This window comes from Haliotis asinina, chromosome 1, assembly GCF_037392515.1.
Source record: "Haliotis asinina isolate JCU_RB_2024 chromosome 1, JCU_Hal_asi_v2, whole genome shotgun sequence".
Taxonomy (NCBI): Eukaryota; Metazoa; Mollusca; class Gastropoda; order Lepetellida; family Haliotidae; genus Haliotis; species Haliotis asinina.
In genome coordinates this window covers 64,487,380-64,500,014 of record NC_090280.1, presented here as the reverse complement: position 1 = coordinate 64,500,014, position 12,635 = coordinate 64,487,380, and the positions used below count along the sequence as shown (strand labels likewise).

The 12,635-nt window shown below is 40.9% G+C and overlaps 1 protein-coding gene across 1 annotated transcript; it reads right to left on the bottom strand.

Moving 5' to 3' along the window:
• Positions 1-7,748: 7,748 nt before the first annotated feature.
• Positions 7,749-10,491, bottom strand: LOC137281925 (uncharacterized). The gene is made up of 2 exons (XM_067813649.1): positions 10,471-10,491; positions 7,749-10,383 (listed from the first exon to the last, which is right to left on the bottom strand). The coding sequence occupies exon 2, from the start codon at positions 10,364-10,366 to the stop codon at positions 9,686-9,688; it is 681 nt and encodes a 226-aa protein (XP_067669750.1). The 5' UTR covers positions 10,367-10,383; positions 10,471-10,491; the 3' UTR covers positions 7,749-9,685.
• Positions 10,492-12,635: the final 2,144 nt, after the last annotated feature.

Here is a 12,635-nt window from a genome sequence, read left to right as displayed (position 1 = left end):
CGGCAGAATGGCCTGCAGTGTGATACTCTCACCTTTCAGGGAGTCAAGCAAGGTCTAGTACCATTGTAACAGCGGCATTAGCATTGTGACATCATAGCTGTGAACTATTATGATGTCGTACGTCTAGCAGTATTACACTAGTGTAATATTGCCATGGAAATATTACACTGCAATATCTTCCACAGGCGAGTACTGATTATTGTTCAATGGCAAGTGCTGTTTTAATGCCCTCCTTAAACTGGACATTTTCAGCCTATAAAGGTTGCAGAATGTTAGATTCTGTTTTTTTATTCAGTATGTACATGTATATGAAATATAGCAGATTTATATACATGTATCATGAAATCTTCACTGAAAGGGAAAATGAACATTATAGCATGTTTAGAGACGCATTTCACTCACAGTAAAATGTAAATGTCATGTTTTTGGAGTGTCCATTCCTGTCTGTCACAGTAAGTTGAGGGGCCTTAGTTACAGCCATTATCCTGTTGGAGACCATCTTCATGGACTCTGTCACCCTTCTTGTTCACGTAAAACATCCCTCGCTTCCGATGACCCAGAAATTGTTCAATACAAAAAAAAGTAAAAAGTTTTTTTCCAACTTTTAAATATATTCAAATGTCTATTTTTTTTTAAAACATCAAATCAAAACATCAGCGGTAAATTAGTGTTAGCACAATTTATCTTGTAATTTATTAACTGGTTATAAGTGACAGTGTCTAGGAAAAACAGGGTTCTGCTGAGCAGGTGTTATCTGGGATTTGTGCAATTGAAAAATATTTTGATTACATTTTACACTAACTCTATTTATACTGCACATATTAAGAAGGACATTTTATGTGAGGTCAAGGTTGATGTTTCTTGTATCTTCTGGATAAGGAAAAAACCTTCTGGATAAGCACACAAAGCCTTCATTTTTCACAATTACCATGATGTGGTTGGGTGGCCTGGTGACTAAGAATGTTCCCTTATCACGCTGAACACTGGTTCTATTCCTCACATGGTACAATGTGTGAAACACGTTTCTGGTGTCCCCTGCCGTGATAACTGGAATATTGCTAAAAGTGTTTTAGAACAATATTTCAGGACAAAAGGAATCCTATTCACCCCTACACCCCCTGGATCTGCCTATGTATTTTTATTGCTTATTAGAGGTGTATGTTGTTGAAGGTTGCATAATCAGTATTCAAAGTTTGTTGTTTCTATGATAGTAGAAAAGTGCCATGTCAGCCCCAAGCATGATTTTGGTTTTTCCTCAGTATTTACATGTTTGTTTTATTTACTGGACACCAGCTGACATTTCCAGTCATTGCTGTTCAGTATATTGTTCTGTATATTCTTCTGTATATTGTTCAGTACTTTGTCAAGCCTATTGTTTGGTCTACTGTATATTGTTAAGTATATTGTTCAGTATATTGGTCAGTATATTGTCCAGCCTATTGTTCAGTCTACTGTATATTGTTCAGTGTATTGGTCAGTATATTGTCCAGCCTATTGTTCAGTTTCCTGTATATTGATCGGTATATTACATATGAGGCTGGCTATTAACATGGATCAGAGAGATTTTTAATCGTTAACTGAATATCAGTTATCGATAAATATCAGAGAAATAAGTGAGCAAAAAACTGCAAAAACGATATGTAAGAAATCAGTATTTTGTCAATAGCAATTTTCATATTAGTAGTTATTAATAATTTTTTCCATCAGTGATTTTTCTGATTTCTTGTCATATTAGCCAGTTGTGGGAAGTCCAATTGTTGTGATGTAAGTGTGGGATATTGCTGCAGCTTGCATGAAAAAATAATCGGGAGTGATAGGGTAGCATAGTGGTCAGAGTGTTCGCTCATAACACCAAAGACTGAGTTAGATTCCCCACATGGGTGCAATGTGTGAAACCCACTTCTGGTGTACCATACCCTGCTGTTGCTGAAATATTGCAAGGTATATTGTAATGATATCTCTACATAAGAGAGTTTGGTAACTTAATATCTCTCAGCATGAAGATGGGGCAACATATGCTGACATTAGAAGGTGTAACATGATGGTTGTATACTGTAAGGCTTTCTATCATAATATTTTAACAGGAAAAGTGGTTACCTATTATCTCTACATTGCCATCTTTGTAACATAGTATCTCAACCTAGAGAAGATAGGATTACAAATAACTCTACCAGAGGAGGGTTTTTGATATAGTATTTCAACCTAGAGAAGATAGGATTACACAATGTCTCTACCAGAGGAGGGTTTTTGATATAGTATTTCAGCCTAGAGAAGATAGGATTACACAATGTCTCCACCTGACAAGGTCCTAGTCTCATATCTCAACCTTGGAAGACAGGATTACACAATATCTCTACTTCAGGAACGTATTACACCACAAAATGTCTCTGTAAGAAGGTGTGTTATATTTCTGCTGGGAGAAGATTTGATTATATAATTCTTTCTCCAGGAAGACATGGCAACTTAAGTCATCTGTCCTTGTTGCCAGACTCCCCCCTGCTGTTCATATATCGTTTTTCTGATCATTTTTACATGAAATAATTTCTATCGAACCATGTGCCTTCTTTCATCAGTACATTGTTTAGGCCAGGACATGTAGCTTAGAGTTATGTAGCTGTGATCTCATCACTTTATAGAATTTTGTATAGAGGTAATATAGAAGTGATATCATCCTTTGGTACAGAAATAAAGGAGTGATGCTAGCACTTGGAAGAGGTAATATATAAGTTATGCCATCACTTGGTGGAGGGAATATGGGAATGATAATATCACATTGTAGAGGTAATATAGCAGTGATCACATGGTAGGGGTGATATAGCAGTGATGACATCACTTGGTAGAGGTAATATAGGAATGATAACATCACATAGTAGAGGTTATATAGCAGTGATCACATGGTAGGGGTGATATAGCAGTGATCACATCACTTAGTAGATGGAATCAAGAAGTGATGGTACACCAATATAGGAGTGACGACATCTTATCTTAATGGGTGATATTGGAGTGATGGCATGACTAGGTAGAGGTAATATAGGAATGATGCCAATACTTGACAAGTAATGTGAGTGATGTCATCACTTGACAGGCAATATGAGAGTGATGTCATCACTTGGTAGAGGCAACATAGACATGATGCCATCAGTTGGAAGAAGTAAATTTTAGATATTTTTTTTTCAAATGTGTATCAGCTTCATGTATAGGTTAAACCATGTATGATTGATACTCCCTGCTAGGATCTGCAGTGAGAAGTATGAGAGTCATATATGAAGTGAACCATTATTAGCTCTGATGTTTCTTCTATTTCATTTTGTAGGACTGTGAACCTTGGCTAGTAGCAACTCCCCACTTTCCCCTCTGTGACACAAGACACATACCCCGTGTCTGTACATTCCTAGTTGAGCTAGAATTCTATAATATGGATGGCTTTTACTAGACCCATTGAAGATTTGTTTTCTCAGTGTTGTGTATGTCACAGTAGGTCTTGTCATTTCCCTTGTCATACATTGCCTGCCTTTGTGTCATACTGCATTACCTCATGTTGTGTTACCTTCAAAATACCATATAGTGCAGAACTTGGGTTAGAATTGACCTTCAGTAACCTAGGCTTGTCAAAAGAGGTCCGGATGGTAAGACTCACTGACGTGGTGAATAAATGACATCGTATTGCAGTTCTGTTGATCAATGCTCATTATGTTCATCACTGGATTGCCAGGTCCAAGTTCAGTTACTTACATAACATGGCCATATAGCTGGAATATTTCTGATTTCGGCTTACAACTAAACTCACTCACTCATTCACTAACTCATGTGTGACGTGATGACATTCTCAGTAGTGCAGGGACGGTGGGGGGAGGCATTGTGGTTAAAGTGTTCACTCATCACACCAAAGCCCCAGGTTCAATTCCCCTCATGGGTGCAGTGTGTGAAGCCCATTTCTGGCGTCCCCTGCATGTATTGCTAGAATATTGCTAAAAGATTAATAAAACCATACTCACGCACTCAGTGGTGGTGCAGTGCTAATTCTAGAGAAAGTGCAATAGACAGATTTATGGTATTCTTGTAAAATATGGTGAGAGTACACTCTTTGTTTTTATTATGGTCCCATTGTTTCTGTTGTTATTGCTCTGGTTGTTGTTCTGGGGAAACCATAAAGAGCCATTTTTATTGACTGCGATGTGCAATCTGCCAATGTCTTTGATGATGGTGTATTGATACAAATGCTCATTGCTCACAAGCACTTGACACATCATATTCACATATTGAGCCCATTTCTGTCCCCCACTGTGATTTTGTTAAAATATTGCTAAAAGCGACCTAAAGCAAAACTCACAGACTCACACTGACAGCAAGGTTCAGCTTGAAGTGTTTTTCACATGCTTCAGTGATTCATTACTAGTGGATCTGTATTCTGTTATAAAGATTCAGGGCTGTTTGAAGGGTCGGGTAACCGAGTGGATTAAACATCTTTTAATGTCAAAGGCCAGGTTCAGTTCTGGATGCCGACACAGTATATGAAACCCACTGCAACTGCCCCCTGTCATGATGTTGCTTTGCAGTGACTGTATCATGTTCTTGTCTTTCAAATGTACCAATGCTTGTCAAGAACCTGTGCTATTTTGTGCAGACCTGTATGACCCAAGCTGTAGGCTGTCATTGAGATAGGATTGTCCACAATTGATGTTCTTCTTTTGTTTCATGTTAGATACACTGTAGGTGACTGATGTCAGTTTATCCTTTCCATCAAACCTCAAAGTGTTCAGTGTTAGTTGATGCTATTAGTTTTATGTACAAATGTTCCTGCATGGATTGTTTATATGCTTTGTCCCACAAGGTTCCAGTGATAATGGACAACCAATCCAACCATTGGTTTCTTCCATTGGATCCTTTCAGCCAATCAAATATTGTCATTGGATCCTTCTGACTGATTAAGTAGTATATCTGTCTTGGATCTTTGTAACAATCACCTATTTAAGTCTACCATTGGATCTCTGACCAATCAACTATTTAATTCTGTCAATGGATCTCTCCGACCAATGAACTATTTAATTCTGTAAATTTGGATCTCTGACCAATCAACTACTTAGTGTGGATCTCTCTAACAATCAACTAGTATGTCTATCATTGGATCTCGCCGACCAATCAAATATTTAATTCTGTCATTGGATCTCTGACCAATCAAGTATCTGTCTCAAGCATTGATTTTCAGTGACCAATCAATAGTTATTGTCTGTAATTTCATACCATGACCAATGGACTGTTGCTGTCAATCACTACAACCATTTGACAGATATGGCCATTACAGCCCCTCTGTTAAGCATGAAATTAGAATAGTGTAAATATATCTGTATACCCAAAACTTTCAGAAGTCTGTTCTATTTTGCGTATGCATCATATAAGTGAATTTATTTGTTCAAATATGTTTAGCATAAATCAAAATATGTATTTCCGAACTTCCTTTGCCGTTGACCTAATGTGTTCAGTGTGTATGAAGGAAGCAGTGTATACACACTTTAATGGCAATGGTAGAGAAGAACTTACAATCATCATGAGATGTGTAACGAACACTGGGAATATCATGGCTCAGCAACCCATACTTTAAGAGGCAACAGATGGCATCAGCTGCTCACATCTCTGATTAAGATGACACATGACAGTTGTATAGATCACAGGCCATGTTGTCAGTCTGTGGATTGTCTGGATACTGCTGAGCAAGCAACTAACCAAACTATTTTAATCCTTGAAAACATTGACTATTTTCTTGTCCAATGTGTGTGTTTCATCAACTTGTTCCATTCCTCATCATAGGCTCATGTAAACATTTCTTACTAAAACTAGGGTCGCAAGTAGAATGATAGTTTTCAGTTTATTAACATAGTTTCTTATTTTTAGACATTTTGTTGACTTTTGCCATATTTACATGTCCATATTACTGTCAAATGTCTCAGACTGTACCTGTTTGTATGGTGTTTTATGGGTATGTTTGAATAAATTGTTTTTCATGATAATAACAAGTAGTTGGTGGTCATTACTGTCTGTGTGGTCCATGACTGGTATGAATTCCTCCATGATCTGGTGGACAGAGCAGAATGTCGTGTTCAAACCTGACGGGACTGTATTGAGGGAATAACAACAAGAGTTTCACTCCCAGTCAGTACAGACATTGGGTACCCATGTTCAAGGACAATAGGACCATAACACTGGAATAAGTTTGGACTTTTGTTGTGGCATTTAACATCATACTTGAGAATATTTCGCTCATGAGGTGTATGTATGAGTGGCTGCTTGTTCTAGCCCAGACTTAAAGCTGGTTTCATAGTGCTAGCTCAACTCAACATACAATATACTGACTCTGAACCGACCAATTCTTGTATTACCCATTAAGGCCGAGCACCAGGCAAGAGCCAAACAAAAATACCATCTTTTAATGACTTGTTGGTATGATGAAGACGGGATCGAACCAGCAACCTGTCGCTTTCAGGTGGACGCCTTAACCACCACACCACGGAGGCAAGCAGTCATCACACTTGCATACACTTTGACGTGTAACTGCAATATGGCTGAATGAGACACTTAAGCCCATTCAGGTAATTGGATAGCCTAATGGTTGATGTCATCCCTTGTCTCACTGAAGACACAGGGTCAGTTTCTTCCCGTGAAGGTCCAGGGTAGAATAGGTTTTCAACAAACCATGCTGGCCATAAAAGGCGACTATGCTTGTCGAAAGACGTGACTGATGTGACTTGGTTGGCACATCAGTTCCCTAATGCGCAGATCGATGCTCATGCTGTTGATAACTGGATTGCCTGGTCCAGACTCGATTATTTACAGATGCCACTATATAGCTGGATTGTTGCTGAGTGCGGCATAAAACTAAACTCACTCAGGGTCAATTCCCCTCATGGTGCAATGTGTGAAGAACTATTTTAAACTATTAATTATAACCTGGGATATTTGTGCATCTTTCGATGTGTAAAGCTGCTCCCGTTGGTCAGGCTATGCGTTGGCATCGGTAGGGAGTACAAGATTGACAAATAATGTTTAGTTTATCTGACATAGATATTTTCGTCAATATTGACGTGGAATGGGAAAATTAACGCCCTAAATCGTTCCGATTGTCTTTGTGACGGTCCACAATCTGATATATCTAGTAATCTGCAGACCTGAGACCTGATATGGCTTTATGAAGACCGGAGGATATCCGAATCATATTTCAGAGCGTCGATTATCAGATCGGAAAAGATACAGTTGGAATTTGTTCCGAATCATGCGTCATCCTAAAGGGCTGAGTGAGTGTGGTTTTACCCCACTTTTAGCTATATTCCAGCAACATCACAGCGGAGGACACCAGAAATGAGCCTCACACATTGCACCCATTTGGGTTATCGAATCTGTGTCTTCGGCGTGACGAGAAAACGCTTTAACCACTAGGCTACCCCACCGCCACGTGTTCGTAATAGATTCCCACACAACCACCCCATGTCTCTCGCTAGTATGGACGAACCATTTGACCGACAGCAAACTGCACTGAATGTCAACTTCAACAGTTGGCTGGCTGCTTGTTCTTTCAGCAAATATGGGATAACAAAATTGCCAGCCCCACTGGGACGATTGTGTCTGTCTCGATACGAACTATTCAAATAGTCACAGATTTTTATCATTCTGAACCACGAATCGCCAAATGCCCTGCAGATATACATTAACTTATATTAACTCGGTTGATGCTTCCCATATTAAGAAAAACGCCGTAATGAATCTTATATGTTGCACAGTAGCGTTTATACAACATTTTTATGTTCCGCAGTGTTCTCAAATTTGTTGCAGCTCGGACAGGTGTTTCTAGATGCAAGCAGCACGTCAGTTTGCTGTTGTTTTGAGCGGTCTGGACACTTAGTGAACCAGTCGACATGAATGTGATATCGTTCTTTCAGCCTACACCTGTGGACGTACCAAATGGATCGTGTTGTCAGCTTTTCATTTGTGTCAAGGCTTCTAGGTTTCAGTTGTACCAAGGAAGCCTTGTTAGAGTTGTGTCAAGACGTCCAGGGTACAGTTGTGTCAAGACATCAAGGTTACACATGTGTCATGGCGTCTAGGTTACAGTAGTGTCAAGGCGTCTAGATCACAGTTGTGTCAAGACATCTGTTTTACAGTTCTGTCAAGACGTCTGGGTTACACATGTGTCCAGGAGTCTAGGTCACAATTGTGTCAAGGCGTCTAGATCACAGTTGTGTCAAGACATCTAGCTTAGAGTTGTGGCAAGACGTCTAGGTTACAGTTGTGACATCAAGACGTCTAGGTTACGCATGTGTCATGGCGTCTGGGTTACAGCTGTGTCAAGGAATCTAGGTCAGAGTTGTGTCAAGGCGTCTAGGTTACAGTTGTGTCAAGCCATCTAAGTTACAGTTGTGTCAAGGAATCTTGGTTAGAGTTGTGTCAAGGAATCTAGGTCACAGTTGTGTCAAAGCGTCTAGGTTACAGTTGTCAAGACATCTACGTTACAGTTGTGTCAAGACGTCTAGGTTACAGATGTCTCAAGTCATCTAGATTACAGATGTATCAGGGCGTCTAAGTTACAGTTGTGTCATCGATTCTAGGTAACAGTCGTATCATGTTCGTTGTTTAACAGTGGTGTTTGTGACGTATAGGTTACTGTTGTGTCGTGGCATCTGACTTACAGTCGTGTCATGCCGTCCAGGTCATAATTGTGTCTGAACCGTGGTGACATATGGTACCTGTGAACATCGAAGTATCATCACTGTCATTGCGAAATCATCCATAACCATTGCTGTGCATACACGATTCGCCTCGTTGAAGACATGATCACAGCGCTAACTTCCTTTGACTAGGTATAAAGTGGTATTTAACTCTGAGCTGAGAGACAGCTGATGCAGCAACGACAGTGCAACGCCCATAGGCAGCAACTTTACAAATGACCAAGAGACGATGAAGTGACAGAAAGGGGACAGTGAAATCAAAGATGTTCAAGGTTGATGATGAACAAGGTTCGGCGAAATGACCGTCCTCCGCGACCCACAAGTCATAGTGATAGTGCACGGCGACCCACAGATCAAAGTGACCGTCCACCACGACCCACAAGTCAAAGTGACAGCGCTCCACGACCCACAGGTCAAAGTAATAGTCCACCACGATTCAAGGGTCAAAGTGACTGTCCACCACGATTCACAGGTCAGCTTGACGGTCATCCACGACCCACATGTCAAACTGACCGTCCACCACAATTCACAAGTCAAACAGTGGTCGTCCACCACGACACCAATGTCAAAGTGACGGCCCTAAACGACCCACAGGTCAAAGTGACCGCCCACCTTGACCAACTAGTCAAGGTGACAGCTCTAAACGACCCACAGGTCAAAGTGACCGTCCACAAAGACCCATGAGTCACAGTGACCGTCGACCCAAAAGTCAGAATGGTTGTCCACTACGACCTACAGATCGGAGAGAACGTCATCTACGCCCCACAGTCAAAGTGACGGCCCTCCACGAACCACAAGTCAAAGTCCACTACGACCCACAGGTCCACCCACAGGTCCACCACGACTCAGTCCTCCTCGAATCCAAAACCGCCCACAAGAAATACAGCACAGTAACAACCTGAGTTTCCATTTCACTTAACAATCAGGTTTTCCTCTGTAGTTAACGTTCAGCGAAAGAAATTATAGTTTTGCTACAAATAATCGTAAGGAATATTGAATTTGTCGATGACGTACTGGCGGTGACAAACGACGTTGCAATGGGTGTTCAACATGTCCCCAATGACTTCTCTAGACTGTGCCCAGGAAAACGCCATCGCCTGAATCTGACCATTGCGCGTCTTCTGGAGCTGATCATATGTCTCTCTGAACACAGCATCAGTGAGCCACCACAAAGTATACAAGTCCGTAGTTAGGTTAATGTCACGTGACTGGTTCACGTAGACTTTCAAGAGGTGGATGACTTCGAAAAGAGCGTGCATACGAGGCGGGCCGACTTGTATTAATTTTGTACCCTCCAAGGCATTTTCCCAGACAATGTCCTTACCTTCTGTGACGTTCTCCAGTTTGCGCAAAAGAGCACGCGCATTTGGGCTGACCAAAGACAACGCCATGTCAAAAAATTGATATTCAAAGTCAGGGCCTTCCAGTGTTACACGTGCAAAATGCATGTTAAGCGTGGTATTTGTTGATGACATATTTTCAGCGTTTCCCGTGGTTGTACCATTCTCATGTTGAAGTTGTTCGCAAACAGCAGGGCATGTGCGCACTTTAGTTGTCGGACTTGGCGGAGTGGGATAGGAAACTGAAGTTTGAACTGTATTCATAACAATCGCCGTCACGAGGAGGAAGCGAGGGGACGTGACTGGCACCATGGTGGTATACACTGGACCTGAAAGTTCACAAGTATTACACAAACATTCGAAATAAAAATGAGTTCTTACGAGAAGTTTTGGTTGACATCGCCGACATACTTTACCTTTGATGGATTTTTCAAATATTTTGCCACGTGTTGACAGCAGTCACCTGGCGTTGTCTTGCTAGAAACAACGGTGAACTATCTGCCCTATGACTTGCCCTCTGATGATAACCCACATTTGCTACGGTTTACTGGGGGCATCCTCAAAAGTATTGCTATCAAAGTTCAATTAATTATCGGTTCGGTCGTACCTAAGCTCAGACGTTTTGAGGGTGCCATGCTCGCACATTCATTTAACAAACACCATATGCGCGACTATAACGAATTTACTGTCCGTGAAGTATTGTCAGTGATCTTTGCTCATGTTCACTCGTGTCCGACAAATGAAATTAACTAACCATACTGTTTTTGAGACGCTCCCTTTAGTCACTGCTCGGCGACTCTGATTGATAACAGTTGGGAATGAATTTTAACTGAACAGCGCTGGCAAAAGTGTTACATGACACACACACACACACACACACACACACACACACACACACACACACACACACACACACACACACATAATGAGGGGTGGTAAGGTAGCCTTGTAGTTAAAAGGCTCGCTCGTCACGCCGAAAACCCGAGTTCAATTCCACCGTTGGCTGTCATGTGCGAAGCCCATTTCTGGGTCAGTTAGACAGGGAAGCATGTTCACCATGATGGGTACATCCACTGGTAGACGAATGCGTACTGTGTTTGTACAAAGTGTAACGAGATCCGCAGGTCTTTTGTGATCGTGGTGGCAGTAAAAACAACAGCAGTAGCAACAACAACACACACGCACGATCGAGCACGCGCGACTTTCTGCATTCAGGAGAAACCTATCCTACCGCTCACTGAATTGTCTGGTCCAGACTCGATTATTTACAGACAGCCGCCATATGGATGGAATATTGCTGAGTGTGACGTAAAACTAAACTCATTCACTCACTGACCAAGTTTCAAGCATTTCGATGCATGTGCCTAAACATTCGTCAGAGAAGATATTTGACTCGTTGAGGGCATAAGGGTATCCGGTGGTTGACAGTCTCTCTACCGAATGTTATGCTTTCTGACAATAATGTGCAAAGACACAAAGAATACATACAAAAGCAGGATTTTTTGCGTACATATCCCACCTATGACAGTTTGCCTTGATTCGTTTAGCGTGAAAAAGAGGCCCTATACAGTGAACTTTGCTAGTTTGGAACACAAATATGGAATGGAAATTTACATTTTATTTCTTCTCCCACCGGAATCCTGTTACTGCAATCCATACCTGCCAACACTCGCGCCTGTGGCTTGAGACTCAAATTATTTATGTCACGCTCCATCGCCAATTTGTATTCATATGAAAAGAATGCACATTTTTACCACTGAAATTAACACAAATAGGCCCGAACACATCGTTTAGTGAATTTCTTGAGAAGGGAAGTATGCGATCTACCTTGCGGCGGCCGGGTATTGCCGCCCATGGAAAAAGACATCTCAAGTTTGTTTACAAATTCTTTGGGGATATGAATCTCTGCAATCGTGCGAAGTGCCTAATATTGCCTGTGTAATGATAATGTGTCCATTTATGTAGCGCCAAAATCCCCACCAGGTATATGCTCACAGCACTAACAGTCAAAGCAATGCCTATTAATTATTACCCGGATAACCCAAGCTAAATAATTTACCTTTACTCAACCTTTACTCAACCTTTACTCAACCTTTACTCAATCTTAAATTTCAAAATCCTAATATTCTGTATCAAAATTAATGCATGAACAGATGAAAGTTTTTGAAAGGAATATATCAGAACATTTACTTGCATGTATAATGTATGAGTTTGGTAACCGTAGCCCATGGATCACCTATAAAACCATATCCAAATCCACGCAAATATCTTTGATGTCAACAACAATGTCAACATTTCAACAATCTGTGGCAGGTTACTCAATTATTCTAAACCGTAGTCGGTACTGTGGCGATACAAAGCGTCCTGTGTGGGCGTATATCCTTCGAACTCATTTGGTGGTTCAAAAAGACGCATGACTGGCAAGTTTTATGTAGGCAAACTTTCCTTCTGCCCTTGTTCCTTTTACCTTGAAAACGATGTAAGAATCTACATCGAAACGTCACTCAATGTGATAAACAAGAAGTTGTAATCCATGAAGCTGTATGTTTCATTTTTGACTCACTAACTTCTAGAATGCCCA